The sequence below is a fragment of the Colias philodice genome, chromosome 13, assembly GCF_061535455.1.
Source record: "Colias philodice isolate Cphi_HAF_F1 chromosome 13, ilColPhil1 Martin Lab GWU primary, whole genome shotgun sequence".
NCBI classification, from domain to species: domain Eukaryota; kingdom Metazoa; phylum Arthropoda; class Insecta; order Lepidoptera; family Pieridae; genus Colias; species Colias philodice.
Genome location: NC_143098.1, coordinates 8022263 through 8042588, shown reverse-complemented (window position 1 = coordinate 8042588; position 20326 = coordinate 8022263). Strand labels below are relative to the sequence as shown.

The window sequence follows — 20326 nt, the reverse complement described above, 5'->3', positions numbered from 1 at the left end:
TTAAATTTAGCAAGCAAAATATCGATAAACGTTATCGATAAACGTTATCGTGTTAATTATAGTTCCTGGACATTATTTTAATATGAATTAAATTCAAAACCAAGGACTTTAAATAACTAGGTAGCTTGCTCCGCATTTTAAAAATTCAATTTCCATTTGCGTTAAAGAAAATACAAAAAAAAAATCCTCTTATAATATTATTTCAGTAGGTATAGAAGTACCGTATAGAAGAATACGTCGTTTAAAAGAATATTTGATAATAATTAATATGCATTAATGCCTCAGCCCCCGGAATCACAGACACAATAGAAAATATATTATTTGTATTGGTTCAATTGCTATCGCTTTTTATCACGATTTTCCTTGAATTTATTTTACTTTTTCTCAAGAACAGGTGTCATTCGCCCTTCTCGTAAACTTTCTTACATGCTCACGACATATATAGATATGTGACATGGATATAAATCAATCAGTTACATTTCCGCAACTGTTGTAGGAATGAGGAAATGGGATAGTTATTAATGAGCAAAAAATTAATGCGAATAAAAGTAGTCGCTAGAGATTTTAAAAAATATTACGCTTTTTAGTTTTTACTAACTACATATAGTAACTAACTGAGCCCGCGGATGTGCATGTGGTACCCGCGTAAAGGGTAGTATAATAACGTTTTAGTGCTAATCCAGATTATAATCTACTAGCTTACCACCCGCGGCTTCGCCCGCTTTGTCTAAAACCTAATAAATTATATACTAAAAACCTTCCTCTTGGATCACTCTATCTATAAAAAAAAACGCATCAAAATCCGTTGCGTAGTTTTAAGATTTAAGCATACAAAGGGACATAGGGACAGAGAAAGCGACTGTTTTATACTATGTAGTGATGACTATCTGTTTACCAAATTTCATACGGATCCGATCATCTGATTTAGACACCAAAGAGTAACAAGAAAGAGAACATCCATAGGTAGGTACATTCAGTACAAACTTTCGCGTTTATTAGGATGAAAACGCAATTAAAGTTTAATGCAGATACGAGGCAATGTAAACTTCTGTGATTTAAGTTCTAATTATTGTGCTTGTATTTAAATTAAAATCCTGTTTTAAGTTTATATATGTTTTTTATGTAACACGTTCTATTGACCAAAGAAATGGGTTTGAATACGTGATTACATTTTGATTATTAGCTAAAATATTTATCCTATTTTAGATTACAAGCAACTTCATATTTCCTCTAATCAGTGCCGGCGTTAGGGGGGGGGGGGGCGAGAGGGGATTTTTTTCGTGATAAAGTATTACTTTTTCTTTATAATATTATAGTAGCTCTATTACATCTGAAGAATACTTGTCGTTTTCCTAATAGCCCAAATCTTGTAAAATATTTAGATTAGGTATTTATTTGTTATTACTAAGGATAAATCGTGCCTAAATGAACCAAACATTGCTGTGTAATAATTATGAGAGACTACAAATAATTACTAAAAAGTCAACTTATGTAAGTAACTTTTTATTTCATAAAAAGAAATATTTTATTTTAAACTAGCTGTGCACTCCCGCTTCCGACCTGTGGTACATTGTCGAAGATTGATCGCACCAACTCGTGGGTACCTACTTGCACAACACTGCTCAAGAAAAAACTTATTTATTACTAGCGGTCCGCCCCGGCTTCGCCCGTGGTACATATGAAAAAATAGATGTTGGCCGATTCTCAGACTTACCCGATATGCACAGAAAATTTCATGAGAATCGGTCCACCCGTTTCGGAGGAGTATGCAGACTAACATTGTGACACGAGAATTTTATAATACATATATAAGATAAGATAAGAGATATCAGGCATACACAGACAAACATTTATTTTTATATATATTCTATTTCATGAAAAAAAACACATTCAAAACCTAATACAATATTAAATAACGCTACTAAATAATGACACAAAATATTTTTTTATCATTTCGATCTTATCTGCTGATTACCGCTTTGATCATATGCATCGCTACGTGGCTCTTAAATAAACAAGGTTTTCTGATGATACGGCATGTCTCATAGTTATCACGATTTAATTATCTCATACTGGGAGGTTTTATTCGAGAATTAGATAGATACTAGCTTTCCGCCCGCGGCTTCGCCCGCATTTTCAAAGATAAACCCGCATAGTTCCCGTTCCCGTGGGATTTCCGGGATAAAACCTATCCTATGTGTTAATCCAAGTTACCCTCTATATGTGTGCTAAATTTCATTGTAATCGGTTTAGTAGTTTTTACGTGAAAGAGTAACAAACATCCATACATCCATAGTCATTCGTAAAATCAACACAATTATATCTATAAACTAATTTTGTACTATACTTATTAGTTATTATAGGTTATAGTAAATATACATAGCTATGTACATAATAAGTATACCCTTTTATTTCGTTCTAGGGTAAATAAAGCATATTTTTTGTAATTTTTGGGCGGAAACCATTCAATTTATTTTTAAATAAAGTTCTGATGAAAATTAAGTAAGTATAAAAATTTTTTTTTCGCGTTTATCGAATGAATTTAAAACAATTACATACATACAAATTCTTTTAAGACTAGTGACATCTCGTAGTATTTTATGGAACTTCTGTAAATTTATAACGCCTTTCAATGTTGAGAAGCAAACATTTCTTTCATAATAAAATAAACATATACATAGGCGTTATTATATTTATCTATTCATGAAAATTACTGAGTATAAATATAATAGACCACAATGATAAATAGCGCATGGGTAGTTCTCGCCATCTATCGTCATATTAGACCAACTGAAAGTCACCGTCTTGAACAGCTGTTTGAACGATCGATCCCGAACCTGCGGGCAAGTTCACTGCATTATATCATGCAACTTATGTATTTTGACAGTTCTTCAGGCCCTCCGTCAGTTGATAACCAATAAAATTCACCGGTATACACTTTTTATAACTACCTGTCGATATTGTCGTTTAGGGGTGTGAGGCCGCTATGTTTCTTACCTGCCCTTTGGTACACAGTAGTGGTGCATAAAACCATGGAGCATTCCTTTCGTAATGGACTGCATAGGCGGCATTTCATAAGCACTCATGCTGATGAGGTTCCTATTGACACAATTCGATTGGTGTCACCTATTAATAGATTTGCAATATTGCAAGGGAATTTTAGCCATGACCATTATCCATCTAAGTAAGTAAAGGATAAATGTTGTTAACTGGAAACCGTATGTTTGGTTTATTAGCTGTTGCGTGGTAAATATTTATCCTTATGGTTTCAATTTCATAACTAAGGTTAATATAAATAAAGATCATTACGATTTGAAACATTGTTTCTAATAGGTAGGTACACATTTCGTAAAAAACTGTATTCTAAAATATATATATATATTAAATGAACTAAGTATAATATTAAAGTCCTAAACAAATGGTCCAAAAGACAGTTTTAGGTATTTGTAGACTGAAAGAATAAATAAAAAAATTGAATAAATTTATCTGATTATCTCTATTAATTTTAAGCGTGTTCAATTATTTTAGTACGATATCTATGAATGAAGGATTAAACGATTTTTTTTAAATATAATTTCCGAATTTACATTAGATTTAAAAACTCATTATTAGATGGCATTAACATAATAATATTGTTAACAGGCCTACAAAATTGAAGACCAAATTAGTGATCGCTGGCTTGGTGACGGTGATCATACTCTCAGCATTAAGTGGCTATTTTATTGGACGCGCTGATTACAAGAACAGAAAGCTAGCTGAACCACCAGACCCTGTGGAGCCCCTACCACCTTCACCATCATGGCTGCACACCTTCAAACGAGCAGCTGTGTGCACAGATGCGCCGCATTGTTCAGATATTGGCAGGTGAGTCTAAATTGTCATTCAATGTATTATTTGTACCAAAGTTATTTCCAGAATATATCAAGCATTAATCATATAATTCGGCGCGAAAGGCGATGTAAAATTGCCTATAGTGTCTGCAAGATAATAATCTTTAGGTTCATGAGAAGTAAATATAGTCAATATGTTAATATGTAATATTTAACCCCCAAAACATATCAATTGATTTGAAAATGTAAAACATCAAATAATTGTGTAAACATCCACAAAAAAAATAAAATAATAAAATAAAATAAAGTTTGAGCAACATCGTAGTTCGTACGTTCTTATGTTAATGTAGCTACTCGCCAAGAGATAGCGCTAATAGATTTGTTTCTTGTTTTACAAATTTATACGAAACATTCTTATAAATTACTGAATATCAAACAAAGTCAAGAAAACGAATAATATAAATTTTTCATTGAAACAATTATAATCAGTAAAAAAAGGTCACGTTTAATATTGCAAGCGTGATGTGAATGCAGTCTGCACTTTGTTTATATTTTACACAGGTAAACACAAATGTGTCATTTACAATTGGTTTCTCTGTCTACGTTTACAATGGATTTGTATGTGTGCACGTAATGTTACCATCTTCGAGATTTTTCCACAATTTCTAAGAAAAAATAAAGTATTGTCGTGGGGTAATAAGTTACTGTGTTTGTTTTATCTAATACATCACAAAAAAATCTTGATAATGAATCTTTGCGGAAAGTAACTACCTACCTGGTGGAGTTTTTTTTCGTATTATAAACTTGTTTTATATTGTGTAGGTACATCATTAATTTATGATGTAATTCAAGTACCTATTAGAAAGTGCAAAGTTTTCTAAGAAAGACTTAATTAGTTATATCTAAAACCAAATTAACTACGTCTTATATTGAAAAGTTCTTTAAGACTTGAATTTCTTGGTTGATCTCATTTAATATTAAACCTATAGCAAAATTTTCTTTTGTTCTTTTTCTTTTTAATCGTTGCATAATTTCGCGTGAAAAGTCAATAACGGTATGGTATCATTTGGGTATCATTAACCGGCTTACAAACACATATACAATTTCACTTGTGTTGAACCGGCGCGGCTCAAGTCCAACCAATCACACTTCGAGACTTATCGACGCGCATGCGGTCAGTGACGTGTCTCGAGCAGTCTATAAAAGCGACGCGCCGGTACTGCAGACAGACATTTTGTTGAAGCGAAATCTACGGTGACATTGTCAGCGCTATAAATTACGTGTGAATTTTACTGTGAAGAAATAAATTTTAAATATGTCTGAGGCTTTCTTTGATGAGTACGACTACTACAACTTCGACCACGACAAGCACATTTTCTCCGGTCACAGTGGCAAGCAGCGTACAAAGAAAGAGGTGAGCGAGCACACCAACCACTTCGATCCATCAGGACATTCGAGAAAGATCGTTACAAAATTGGTTAACACCGAGAACAATAAGAAGGCTGCTAATAAGCATTAGATGCGTTAAAATAAGAAAAGACTATGGCGTGGAAAAGGATTGCTGATTTGCCAAGCGGAAGGAGGACGTTATGGCGAAAACCCGAAACGATTTCGGGGAGCTCGTCACTGAGATCAGTGGGACACTCCGAGCGAATAATGCTTTCTCAGGACCTTTATTTTGCACATTATAATGCAAGTGTAAGATGGCGGAGCCGCCGCACTTAGCTTCGTGCACCGGGATTTCATCCTACAATGAACACAACACCGTTCCAACGACTGATCTCAACCCAATGGGCTTGTTATAAAGCTCAAAATTGCTGTGTTATTATTTCTAGTTAGATTTATTACGTTATTTTATCGTTTCGATGATCTAAAACTACTGTAATGTAAGTCTAATAAAACTATACAAAAATATATCTGTTGTATTATTATCGACCAAATGTTTTTGTTTTGTACGTGACTTATATCGCGAGGTCATTAGCTATGAGTCGATCTGCCTACGCAGTACGCAGTCGCTGTTTACATACAAAAACAACCTTGAAATACAGACAACGTGACCTCGCTTACCAATATCGACTTTTCTGCGATTTGAAACTGCGAGAGGTTTTTAATTAGTTCTTAGAGCTATCCTACTCTCTGATAAAGTATTATTCAAAATATATTATTAATGAATAATTCCATTTTAATACTTTAGGTAATCAATCTTCTTTCATATACCTAGTTACTTATGTACTTAGAAAACCTACCTTTTTACCTACTTAAATATGTATGTAGTGTGTTGGTACTAAAAAATTGTCACTTGGACCTTTTTTTCCAACAGCACATAGGTAAATCATTCGTCTAAGAAATGTTGAATTAAATTTAAATTTTTTTCTGAGAAATGTTGAATTAAATTTAAGTTTTTCCAAACCTTAGTTATATATATAAATCTCGTGTCACAATGTTTGTCCTCAATAGACACCTAAACCACTTAACCGATTATAATAAAATTCGTACACCATGTGCAGTTCGATCCAACTTGAGAGATAGGATAGTTTAGACATGTAGGTACCACGGGCGAAGCCGGGGCAGACCACTAGTACCTTATAATTTATGTTGACTAGATAATTAAATTATTCAATCCCATTGTGAAAGGTCCGCATTGAAAGAATAACATTTTTACCATTCAAACAACAGATAATTCAAATACAAATTTGTTTTTTTATTAAAGGGTAGGTTATGTTAATAAACTTTAGATTTTCCACAGAACAAACGAAACTCCTAATCTTCTTATAAATAAAAATGAATCGCAAAATGTGTTGGTAAGCGCATAACTCGAGAACGGCTGAACCGATTTCGATAATTCTTTTTTTTATTATATTCCTTGAAGTACGAGGATGGTTCTTATGTAGAGAAAACGTAAACATGTACCACGGGCGAAGCCGGGGCGGACCGCTAGTTATTATTATAGAACTGTCAACTGATGTGGCTAATGTTTCTCCTAAAACCACCTACTTACGTACCTAACTAACTATTTAGGAGATCTAGATCTATAATTTTATTAATCTTGGACAATACTAACGTGAACGAGTTATTATGTCGTATAGGAATCACATGTTGTGGAAACCTTACTAGATGCAGCATTAGATCTTTTTAACAAGATTTATTTTAAAACCATAAGTAAATAGTTAAATAACGAAAGGGTACCTAATTGTGAATTCATTTAGAACGTACCCTAAAATGTAATTTAATTTGATAAAATATGATTTTGTAGTTTTTACTTGTTATACCTAAGCATATTTATACAGGGTGTCCCACTATTGGTATACTAAGCGCGAAGGAACATGTAGTTTTGCATACACTGATCATGTAAAAAATACATAAACAACAAAATTACGTTAAAAAATTTTTGATAATTTTTTCCTGAAAATCCATGTTTTCTTCTCTAGCTTCGCGCAGCCGGCATATATACCGCTTCTCTAATGTGAGCATTTTGTCTATGAAAACATAATCTTAAACGATAGCTCACGTGCTGGTGGCAAAAATGGGCGGGTTGCTTGCTATGGGTGTACACATAGAGTTTTAAGATTTCATCTATTTGAAAAAAAAATGCGTCTGGAATTTTTTAAGTATTTTTTACGTACTCAGCGTATGCAAAACTATAACCTCCTTTGAGCTTAGTATACCAACACTGGGACACCCTGTATATAATAAGCACTCAAATGCTTTTTTTAAATGTAGTAAGTAATATTTCTATGCAGCGTAAAATTTCATTATTTACTGATTAACCGTTAACGACAGGTGATCAGTGACCGAGACTTATTTTTAGATTTTATTTGGCAAACAATATCTGCATTGAAACCTGTGATTGAAACATTGTACATCACGTGACATTGTTGTTATTGTATAATACCATATTCTGGCCATTTATTAGATAACAATTTAAAGGTATGTTGAAATACCTAAAATAATCATTTATATACAGGGTGTCCCAAAAAGTAGTGATATACTGAAGCTGGGAGGTAGAGGACTTAGAGGGCTATCCGAATCACCCCCATGTGTGTTATGCGATTTTTCGTATTTTCGGAGTTATTACATTTTTTTCAATTTTTCATCTATCGCCGAGTACGATGAGATTTTTATTTATGGTGACGTGAATTATTGCGCTAGATGCTTGATTTTTTTTGTGTGCTAAGCTGAAAGATAGGCCAATTCAGTATGGTAACATTTACTATCGTTAGATCTTCGAATGGAATAAAAAAAAGAATTAAATGCCAAGAAAGATAAAATTACCCAGTATGTTCATAACTTCAAGGGCCCATAAAAAAATAAAATCACACAAAAAAGGTTTTCCATTTGGCTTTTAAAAACTTGCTCTATCGATCAGGTAGCTACCCTAAAAATTTCATTTTATTATTCTGAAGGCTTCAATCGAAAAATTGAAATCTAAATGTGGTAAGTGCAAAATTTTTAGTAACATGATGATCATTAAAACCAATAAATAGGTGTTTAAAAATGATTTTTTTTTTTAAATAGCCCCGCTGTTGCTCAATGCAAGTGCGACATCACCGTAAAAAGTTGTCTTTTTAATGTCTGAATGCTCTTTTATCATTTTTAATGGTTTCTTCTGCTACTATGAATTTCCGGGTTATTTCGTCCAAATTGTGGCAGTCTCTCGTCTTTGTAGTATCCCCACGGAAAAAATTCAATAGGGTTTATGTCCGGAGACCGTGGAGGCCAGGCTAAAGCGCAAAAATACCCTGAAAGATGGATTGGTCGTTGCAGCCTGCGCATGCGCCGGTGACGCCTGCTTTAAAGCCTAGCCTCCACGGTCCCTCGACCTAAACCCCATTGATTTGTTTCAATGGGGATACTAAAAAGACTTCGGCTACTTGAGAGAATGCCCCAATTTGGACGAAATAACCCGGAAATTCATAGTAGCAGAAGAAACCATTAAAAATGATAAAAAAGCATTCAGACATTTAAAAGACAACTTTTTACGGTGATGTCGCACTTGCACTGAGCAACAGCGGGGCTATTTAAAAAAATTCTGGTAATTAAACACCTATTTATTGGTTTTAATGATCATCATGTTAATAAAAATTTTGCACTTACCACATTTAGATTTCAATTTTTCGATTGAAGCCTTCAGAATAATAAAATGAAATTTTTAGGGTAGCTACCTGATCGATAGAGCAAGTTTTTAAAAGCCAAATGGAAAACCTTTTTTATGTGATTTTATTTTTTTATGGGCCCTTGAAGTTATGAACATACTGGGTAATTTTATCTTTCTTGGCATTTAATTCTTTTTTTTATTCCATTCGAAGATCTAACGATAGTAAATGTTACCATACTGAATTGGCCTATCTTTCAGCTTAGCACACAAAAAAAATCAAGCATCTAGCGCAATAATTCACGTTACCATAAATAAAAATCTCATCGTACTCGGCGATAGATGAAAAATTGAAAAAAATGTAATAACTCCGAAAATACGAAAAATCGCATAACACACATGGGGGTGATTCGGATAGCCCTCTTGGTCTTCTACCTCCCAGCTTTCGTTCATCACTACTTTTTGGGACACCCTGTATATTATAGTAGGTACCTATATAGGTACGTATGCGTAGATGTTAAAGCATTGTTATTGTTCATTATTATTGTAAGTTCTTATCAATAAGAAAACAAAAAACAATAACAAACTTATCTATGCTTGTATCTACTCGCATTTCAGAGATTAGCTACATACCTACCTACCTCATTTAATTTGACGTTTTTAAACTTAATTGATTACCTATTTACCTCTTATAAATTACCTGCCTTCCTTGAATGCATATATATATAATCACACAGAATAATAAAACCAAATTTCTTGAGTAGCATTAATTCATAGTGCATACCTTCAGTGTATATAGTTTAAAAAAGTTTTTTTTTTCAAAATTATCACCTTTTGGTGAAACTGACTAAAGATTTTTTATGAATAACGATAAATTAGAATCACAGTAGCAAAACAAAAACATTTCTTGTTATGTATCTTTACAGCCAATACTCATAATTACGTGGTTCATTAGAATGACGAAATATTTTATCCTCCTACAGCTGGGTGACGTACATGATGACGCTGCGGCTCTTGCATCATAGTTTGAAATAATAATTATATAAATAAGATATAGATTGAAATAATAATTATATAAATAAATTGGCAGAAATACATAAATAGGTATATTCAATATAAGTAGTTGAAATTTAATAAAATTCTCGATCGCGTATGCATACTTGGATTAAAGAACAAAATATCTTTTAGCCCGTAGAATCCAATCATAATTAACCCAAATTATTAAACCTAAAAAATAAAATTTTCAACAGGCACATACTTTCAATAAATGGGTCCGCTGTGGACGCGACCATAGCGGCCATGTTCTGCAACGGTCTTCTAAACCAGCAGAGCATGGGCTTGGGAGGAGGCTTCTTCATGACTGTGTACATTAAAGAAGAGGAGAAAGCATATACTGTGATAGCAAGGGAAAAGGCACCAGCCGCTGCCACGCAGGACATGTTCCATGGAAACTACGAGAAGGCAACTAAAGGTAAGGACTAAGGAGTATCTAATCTAGAACAAATAACAAGCTCTTCTAGAAGCATCGAGAATATTTTTGTTCGATAGTGCCGTAGTGGTCTCATCGTCTTCAACGAACTGTAAATAGTTCAATAAAATATGTACCTATATCATAATTTAAAAATTTTGCCACATCGACAATTATTTGTTTTGATCATAATAAATGTACCTATTTGGTATCTATTTGTGTTCATAAGGTATTCATTTTTTTATTAGTTTTATTGTAAGCTTAGTTAAGTTAGTTATTACTTATTAGCATCCAAAATAATTCATGTTATGGAAATGTTTATGGAAGGATTATTTTACAACAAAACATCTGTATTTGTATTTAAATAAATTAATTCTATTTCGGTTGCTACGCGGGATCGGGGTCATAGCATTTCAAAATAGAAATGTTTCTAACTTTGAAACGAAGCAGTCGATACTTATAATAACTAGTTATATAATAATGAATGAATTATGACTTATTAATAATATAATAACAGGAATTGCTTATACTAAAGACTGAAATAAAACTATGTAGGTATATTTATATATTTTGTCTAAAGAAGCATTAAGAACAACGACACTTTTGTTTGAATTTACTCATATAATGATATTAATTAGTTATATCAAGAAAAGAGATTAGTCACATCCATTTGTGAAAAAACAAAATGAATAGGCGTCAGCTTTGTTTATTTGCTTTCAGTGTTTTCCCAAAACCACATTGGTGAAGTAGATTACCATTCATTAATTACTGAGTATTATTATATTTTAAACAGTGCGAGTGAATAACGATTACCTACTACATGTGTAATCTAATCAGGTTATCATAATATTCATTTACTGCTTATTGTTATAAATATCATATGAATAAACAACTATCGCTTGCCAGGTTAAATACAATAGGAAAATATATGAAACAATCATTTTCTGGTAAAGTACAGGGCGATGACCGTGATTCAGGCTACTCGTGTTGGAAACAATCATTCGTAATTAAAATTGCCTTCCTTTTAACATGCGATTTTATAGCTTTGTTAACAAATTAACAATGCTGTCGAATGCAGGATTAGCAAACAACAACACAAAGCAGGAATAATAACCCAGAATATTTGATAATTCGTTTATGTTTTTAGCTTAATTTTGAACCCTTTACAAAATCAATTAATTCGAGCTTGATATGTACCTTCTTCGGGTCACAACTCACATTGAAAATATTTTTTTTTACATTGTTGCTGAGGTATAATTTATTAGTTCTCGTGCGTTCAATAGAAATCCTTTAACCTTGATGAAATAGTGTACAGATAACAGTATGAACAAAAGATTATTCGATAATAATAGAAATAAAGCAATACAAAAAATAAATAAACAGCTGGGAGTAGGTGAAGGTAGAAAAGTATGTAGGTATTATACCGTGTAATTTGTAAATTATCTGTTATATAGAGGCTTCGCAGAGTTTCCAAGATAAAAACACAAATATATAATAAATATCGCATGTTTCAAATGTTGCAAACATTTTGCGTAAAATTTCTCCAAAGCTTTCTCTTCGATCTGGTTTGGCAATCGACTGCAGTAACTTTATACCGAGTTCATATGAGAGCAAGTTTCTCTTCTTTGTGATGACTTCAGCGATATGAGAAGCATCTATCATTTTCTTGAGCTAGCAAGATTATACACATTATAATATTTAGACGTTCATACGAAATTAGAAAAATAATAATTTTTACCGTCCGTTGGTAATCTTCAGATAGTCAGTTATTTTCTTAGCATTTCTATATTTACTACACATTCAGTTATCATTTTTTTACAGTTTACCTAACCATAATGTCTTACCATATTCAAGATTGCCTTATAGGTATTTATTTTAAAGGTAAAACGATATCTGAATATTAATGTAAACTCATTGTATCAAACGACTTTATGGATCAGGGTAGAATTTATCAATATTAATTATTAAGATTCCACCAGTTTTTTTTTTTCTAAAAATCTAGACCAGGCAAAACCCAGTAAAACATAGATAAGTATTTTGATGATCAGAGAACATCTATTACATATTACCTATCTCATAGCTATTATATTATTTCTTATATTATAATTATGTAAGAAAATTTTCAGGACCTTTGGCAATGGGAGTACCAGGGGAACTGCGAGGCATGTGGGCAGCTCACAAACGCTGGGGCAAACTGCCCTGGGCGACCCTTGTAAAGCCTACCTTAGAGTTTTGTAAATATGGATACACTATATCCAAACCCTTGTACGATGGATTGGAAATCGCGCCTTATATCAAACAAGATAAACATTTAAGGTAAGAATTAAAATTCATTGCATTTCGGCGTATCTAATGATAATACATTTGAAATATCTATGATATAATATATCTGGCAAGTATGTCGAAGTGAAACCCATTTCTTTATCTATTAGTATCTAGGTAGGTGTATTTTCATGCTCATAATTTATTGTACCCATACCGTACTTTGTGGCTCAATGGCCGATAGCCAAACAAAGCTGTAGTACCTTAATAGGTATCTATAGATTAAATCTTAAATCAAATTAAAAGTAGGTATGCGGTACTGAAATGATTTCATAGTTATGCTCTAAACATATTATTCATACGCTTTATAAACCTATTCACAACCACAACGTATCAATTACATTATACATCATTCTATTCGTAGTTAGCTGTTTATTCGTCTTATGAATCTGAAGCAGGAAGCTTCGCAAATCGCAATATTAAACCTAGATAAAAGCATAAGATTGGAGTTCGATGAACTATATTTACTTGTAGATCCACTTTTTGTTACTAAGAGATATATATTTGACTCCAAAAAAATTGTGAGCCCACACCATCAGTATTTTGTGCTCATTCCAACAATAATTATTAATTATTATGACATAAAAATATTTTGAATGAATTGGTATAGTGTTACGTTTAACGATGTTAAAAGCCATAGTAATGAAACATTATCCATAGAGAAAATAATAGAAAAAATCTACGCAATTACAAGCACGATGTATGCAAATATTGAATTGCGATTTTTTTTTTTACCTATTTTATGCCAAAATAAAAGCGAGTTTTATTTACGCATCAGAAAAACAGCGCAGAACCTTGAAACTTGTCGCATTTGTCTGCTTGATCCTTATTCAGTAAACCGGAAATAAAATGGTCACATGATACCTATCCAATACAATATCATTGTCAATAAGGAATATCAAATACCTACCACCAAAAAACAGAATGTAAGACAATATCTCTCAAATGTAAGATAGAGGTATTGTTCTAGGCAGTCGTTATTAGATTGTATATAGAATTGTGTTAATGTTATGTAGATAGATTTTACTTCGAGATGTTTAATAGCTATGTACATAATGCTAATGTAATAAATATATTTTTGCACCATATAGTTACCGACAACGCCAGCATATTATCAAGGTTTTCTACTCATAAATATCTCGAGTACTAATAACCTGTTCTTGTGTATCCATGTCATTGTCATTATTCTACGGGTACGGGAAGTATGGTTATAGTAAAAAAATTGCTAGAAGATCCTAAGCTAAACTTGTCAGAAGGGATGTAAGTTTTTGATCAGGTTACATGCATTATTTTTTCTTGTTTATTTGTCTACACCCATTTAATGACTACGCTGCGCGAACGTGACTCAAACCATGCCTTGCTCGACTACCGCATTAAAAAATGTTTTATTATTCACAGCAAAACGTATGTGAACAAAGATAAACAGTTTCACAGACCTGGAACAAACGTGAAACCCAGTGAAGCCTTTTGCAACACGCTCGAAAGGATAGCAGAAAACGGTGGTGATGAATTGTACAATGGAAGCCTGGCTGTTGACTTCTTGGAAGACTTACGGGAGGTTGGAAGTATCATAACTGCTGAGGATCTTAAAAATTACCAGTAAGTATTTTTTTCGTGTGCTCGAATAGACTTGTTACGTCATTTATCTAGCCCTATTATTATATTCTATTGCCATCATAAATAATAACCAATTGCCTATTACATTCGGATATAAAATAGATTCATGAGATGATTACGCTTTGGGAACAGCATTGTTTTCCATAAACACATTTATATAACGAATAAACATCTTGTTTATCACTAACTTCGCACCTGCAGACCGGCTTTTTCGCATTACACGACGACAACTTAATTCCCGTCGTTTCAAATATTGAAATGAAAAATGTTTTTATTTCAATTCTATTCTGTTCAGTTGCGCGTAGTTATATTTATGTTTCAACAATATTCTGCTTATCATATACCTAAATAGTTTATAATAAGCCATAAGGACTTGCGTCCTTAAAACCGGAATGTCAAAGGTTGCCAGCCAGTATTTTTTGCTATTTCCATGTAGGTCAAAAACATTCCTTATAAGCTCAAGTTATGGGGACGCTTAATTGCTCAATAAATATCAGGTAAAATGCTATTAAATACTGTTAAAATATTACACAACTATGGAAAAAATACATTATATTATTAAAGTCTTAGGTACTGTTAATTGCGAATGGAAATATAAATATATAAACCTTCTCATATTTAATTAAGAGAGAGCTTATTTCATGGCGCTTGATGTAAATTGCAGTGATATCTGCGGAAGTACGGCGCCTGTTTTAACAAAAGCTTTCACCGTTTGTGTGATACATTATTTAAAAATAATTCCCTATTTTAGTATCTTAATATTTATTTAGATGTTAAAAATGATGTCCACAAACATTTAATTCAGGATTCGGATTAAATTCATATTTCAATACGAGTGAGTAATTTCAAATCGCTTAGGAAAGTTTATGACCTTATATAATGTGTTTTGTTACACATACCTCGCCGATAAGTTTTTTTTCTTCATTTCGTCGTTCAAACCATTTCGTTACACCTTCTTTGTTAACAGTTAACACACCTCACAAATATAGGAAAAAGGGAAACGTTAAGTCCCAAGAGGCAAGTACCAACGGATTAGATACCTACATTTTATTCATGAAATATATTTCTTGACAAAGTCTGAGAATCGCTTTATTCTCTCCTAAAATATCTACATCATTAGCTTGCATAATACCTACTACCTACTTACTTGCATAATTATTATATCCATGCTAAGCCATTAAGACTTAATCAATGAGAATATAGTTAGGTACGTATATAGTACATACCTATTTATTATTGTGTTTTATATTATCAGAAATCAAATTATTCATCATCAAAAAGTAAAAACATGAATGAGCAATAACTATTCTTTTATTTCACAATTTTATCATAAAGTTACAAATTTCATATGAAATTCCTACATATTACAGCTGAATAAGTAAGCATAAAAACCAAGTTAAATGAAAACACGATGAATCATAGATATAACATCAATACAAGAAATATTTATTGAATATTTCATCACTCTCTAGCATATTCTAGAAACTTTATATAGGTATATTATTTACATGACGATTGTTGTTTTTTGATACCTAAGTATGAAATATAATTATATTATATACATTTTTAATTTTTATAGATATTATCACAGAACATATAAAAGTTCTGTGGATATTATAGATCCTGAAAAATACGAAAATACTAAGTGAAAAAACGTATCAAACATAACTTAAATTGTTTAAACTGTAGGTACCTATAGTAGGTACTTTGAAATCATTTTTTTTCTGTTTTAAGCTACATTGTATTTTCATTTTTAATACAATATACAAAGTTAAATACTTCTCCAATAAACGGTAAAGGCATCTAGAGCACAGAATAATAACTAGTAAACTGTATCGTTATCTAGAGTCACTTTTATGGTAAACGTCAAACTGTATGTGAATGTATTTAACTCTCTATATAAACATTCATTATCAATCGTTGTTATGACTAATGTTATTATTAAAATAAACAAGAAACCACTGAAATAACTCAAATGATAAAGTATGCACCTACATGTTCATAAATTCATAATAAAGATAAGGTTATGTTTACGAAACAAAATGAGCTATTAAAAACTATCCACCTAAATACCTAATACGGCATTGATACAATAAAATAATAGCTAGGTACATATTATGTACAATGTACAATGGTAATAACAATGTAGATATTTTTGTATAATAATACACATATTTAAAAAGGATTTATGACATGTAAATGGATTTTATCCAAAAAGTCAATAATATCACAATTGTCACTCTATATAAATCGCCATTGTTTTTGTACAATTAACTAATAGGTTAATTTAATAATTATTTTAATTTAAAACGTTACCGCTTCCTTGTCATAGAGGTTGTATTGTATTCTTTTGTTATCCGATAAGTACCTATACAGCTGTACAAGGTTTAAACAGTCCAAATTAGGTTAATTAATGAATTGATGATTAACAAAAACTGATAGATGAAAATATAACATTAATTACCTAGGTACTGTTTTTATCAGTTCTGTTGTTTTATTTATAATTTGTAGAAAGAACAAAATTAATCTGCTTTAATTGTGGATTGAATGTGTTTTAGTTTTGTTTGAAATTTGAAATGCATAAACCATGTTTAAATGTAAAGATGTCACCTAGTTTTAAAATAGAATTAGGAACAAATCCAAGACAATTTAATGGGCTTATACTAAATAGTTACAGAAATTCCTGATCTCATTCTCAAATCTTATCAATTTTATAGTGTTTTGTAAACAATGTATAAACGGGATTTGTCCCGCGGTTTCATTCACTTCGGTACCCGGATTCCAATTTTATTATTTCGGACTAATTAAAATATATTATATTGACTAAGTTAATCACTTATGACGTGATTGAGTATCTACACGATGTTTTTTTAGTATGAAAGTAATAATAAAGTTTATCAGTTATTGTGAATTTCTTACTGACGTTAGTGTTTTTTTTTTCAGACCAAAGATAACAGAGCCACTAGCAGTTCCATTGAACCACGGTGATACGCTGTTCACACCGCCCCCTCCTAGCAGTGGTGTGATCCTGGTCAATATTTTAAACATCTTGAGCGGTTACAACTTTGGCCCAGAGAGTATAAACAGCACAGAAAACACAGTGCTCACTTATCACAGAATATTAGAAGCTTTTAAACATGCGTACGCAACGCGGACGAAGTTGGGTGATGTCGACTTTTTGAAATTGGATGAGGTAATTTTTTTAACACATAAATTGTAAAAATGCTTTGCTTGTTAACATTGTCGATTTGCAACAACTCTAGGAAGTATCTGAAAGTAAGAAAATTAATTATTATAACAGCTTTATAAATATATTTAATCCTAACTGGAGATCTGACTGTTGATGGATATCCATCAAAACAATATGTTCTCATTAAAAAATATTTCCTTGTCTCTCTAATATACTTTCAGCTCATTAGCAACGTTACATCCACTCAGTATGGCATAGATATGCGTCTCAGAATTAACGATACCTCAACAAGTAACAGTTCATCGTACTATGGAGCTACAGAGTACCAACAACCTGACTCTGGGACCGCACACATTTCGGTCATTGGTTACAATGGTGACGCAGTGTCTTTGACCAGCTCTATCAATTATTAGTAAGTGTGGATTCTTGACTCTTGCACCTGTTCGTAATTATTAATCTCTGATTCTGAATTTCATCTCATCATTGTGTCGAAGATTATTTGTAACATTATAAACTTTTGCATGGGTTGAATAAATAACGTTTACTATATTCCATACAAAAGTATGAACATATTAGAGCATAAAAATAAGGGCATTAAAAGTATGAACATATAATACATCTATGTACCTAATGTTAGTGAAATATTCAAAATCCAATAAAAGTTCGTAAAGTAACAAAGAGACAGCTTTAAAATGGATAAGCTCATTTAAAACGACATATTTCTAAAGTGATAAAGCAAATATGTACATAAGTAATTAATTAAATATACTTCAATAAAAATAATTAAATTTAAAAAAAAAATAATTTCTTCCTTTCTTTCATCTTCTGGTAATAATGATAACCCTTCAACAGCTTCGGCGCAGGCTTTGCTACAAACCGTACGGGCATTGTGATGAATAACGTGATGGATGACTTCTCTTCCCCCGGTATTACCAACTATTTTGGTATCAAGCCATCTCCAGCTAACTTCATAGCGCCGGGCAAGAGGCCTCTGTCGTCTATGAGCCCTAGCGTGATTGTTGATAAAAGTGGTAACGCGAAGATGGTCATTGGGGCGTCTGGTGGCACGAAGATTACTACGGCTGTTGCTTTGGTAAGACCTCAAAATAATATAATATGTTATATTTATCCCCAGTTATTGTTCGAGCTCATGAGAAGGAACTAAGTACTAAAAATACGACGACGTCCTGTCATCAAATTGCTCTATTAGATTAAATTTTGTTTTGATTCCACGATCAGTATGCTTCCATACGGAAATAATTTTCTCTTGACTATATATTATGAGGTGTTTATTTAATCAATCAAATATAAAAATCTTGTTTCTTCAGGTAACAATGCGCAAACTTTGGTTCGGCCAAACGATCAAAGAAGCGGTCGACGCAGCTCGCTTCCACCATCAGATATTCCCGATGTACGCTGAATATGAATATGGACTGACAGAGGTAAGATTTCATTATAATATATTTACGTCACAAATTAGTTAATTATTAAACTTTCAAAATAAGTTATTTGGATAAACTATCATTTCTTGCAAGCTGCAACTTGCAACTGTTTGGCCAAAAAATTATATTTTTTTTAGTTCATATTTTAAGATTTATCTTCTTATATAATTTGGGGAACTAAAGGAATATTGGAAAAATAGGTACCTATGTGTACCTACTTACAATTCAAACTATAATTCTACATATATACATACATTGCTCGTAAAAAATAATAGGTATGAAAATATTTGCTGCATAATCGCACACAAAAAATTAAACCAATTTGGCTGAAATTATATGTATTTAATTTTATTTCCATCCTACCTACCCTACAGCGAAGCCAAAATCTTCGGTTCAATCATTCAAAAATATGTATATGAGAAATATAATTTATTACAGTAAAATTTCCATCTCTATCGACACACTTGTAAAATATGAATTTTGCTTTTTGGCCAAAGATTTTTAATGCTCTCTATTTCGGGAATTTGGGCTAGCTTTCAGCTTTTAGCGGGTTTATAAAATTTGGAGCTATGCCAAGACCAGCTGATGATTTTACACTCAAAATTATACCAAAGAAATGGTTATCGGTCATTGTTTATCAATTTCGATAAACAAAAGCGGCATTTTTAGGTTATATGGGTTAGGTACGATCATAGTTAGCATCGGTAACAATAATATTATATTATTTATAAGTATTTACATTTTATTCTGTTTCTAGGACATCGTGAACGGTTTACGGGCAAAAGGTCACGGAATGGTGCGATATCGCGGCAGGGGATCCATTATTTGCGCTCTTTATAGGAACAAAACTGCAATTTACGCGAACGCTGACTTTAGAAAAGGCGGCGATGTGGCTGGCATGGATTAACGTGAACTAGTCTTATGAAGGGAATTTATGTTAGATGTGCTCCTAATGCATTTACTTAATCTTATTGGAAGAGAAAAGACAGAACTTTAGTTAATACCTAACAAATAGCTATTTATACATAGGTACAATAGATGTTATAGGCTATTGTTTATCCGCAATTTTGTCATAGCATGATTGATGAAAATTGATTTTATATTACAGTATTGTTAAAAGTAATGAATTCAGATGACTACCTATCTTTTATGAATATTTGGTTGTTCAATTTTATGACTCCCATAATGACGTTTATTAACTCTAGGCTCGTTAGTATACACGATATTTTTTTGGCTAGATTGATACTTAACTATCAATCTGTCATCATAATATTATGATTTATTTTTATAGGTAGATAATAAAATCTAGACAATTGAGTGAAACTGTAGTCTGTAGGTACTGTAGATCGCTGTTAGTTAGTACCT

General features: G+C 32.1%; 2 protein-coding genes across 4 annotated transcripts in view; both read left to right on the top strand.

The window, feature by feature from the left end:
• LOC149483523 (glutathione hydrolase 1 proenzyme-like) overlaps positions 1 to 20209 on the top strand; it is a 35162-nt gene extending 14953 nt beyond the window's left edge. Inside the window, exons 1-10 of one of the 3 annotated variants that reach the window (XM_089702617.1) lie at positions 3018 to 3165; positions 3624 to 3864; positions 10173 to 10393; positions 12517 to 12706; positions 14111 to 14311; positions 17273 to 17522; positions 17741 to 17931; positions 18372 to 18612; positions 18848 to 18961; positions 19719 to 20209. In XM_089702617.1, the coding sequence (XP_089558743.1) occupies positions 3033 to 3165; positions 3624 to 3864; positions 10173 to 10393; positions 12517 to 12706; positions 14111 to 14311; positions 17273 to 17522; positions 17741 to 17931; positions 18372 to 18612; positions 18848 to 18961; positions 19719 to 19868 (1932 nt within the window). In that variant the 5' untranslated portion in view covers positions 3018 to 3032 and the 3' untranslated portion in view covers positions 19869 to 20209. Of the gene's footprint in view, positions 1 to 3017; positions 3166 to 3623; positions 3865 to 10172; positions 10394 to 12516; positions 12707 to 14110; positions 14312 to 17272; positions 17523 to 17740; positions 17932 to 18371; positions 18613 to 18847; positions 18962 to 19718 lie in introns of those variants that run through there. The other 2 variants (XM_089702614.1, XM_089702615.1) reach the window with 2 other exon arrangements.
• LOC149483524 (nuclear protein 1) lies at positions 5040 to 5744 on the top strand. The gene has a single exon (XM_089702626.1). It carries the CDS (start codon positions 5146 to 5148, stop codon positions 5347 to 5349), a length of 204 nt encoding a protein of 67 aa, XP_089558752.1. The 5' UTR covers positions 5040 to 5145; the 3' UTR covers positions 5350 to 5744.
• Positions 20210 to 20326: the final 117 nt, after the last annotated feature.

Coding starts and splice junctions, on each gene's coding strand:
- LOC149483524 (XM_089702626.1), top strand. CDS start 5,146: ATGTCTGAGGCTTTCTTTGATGAGTACGACTACTACAACTTCGACCAC.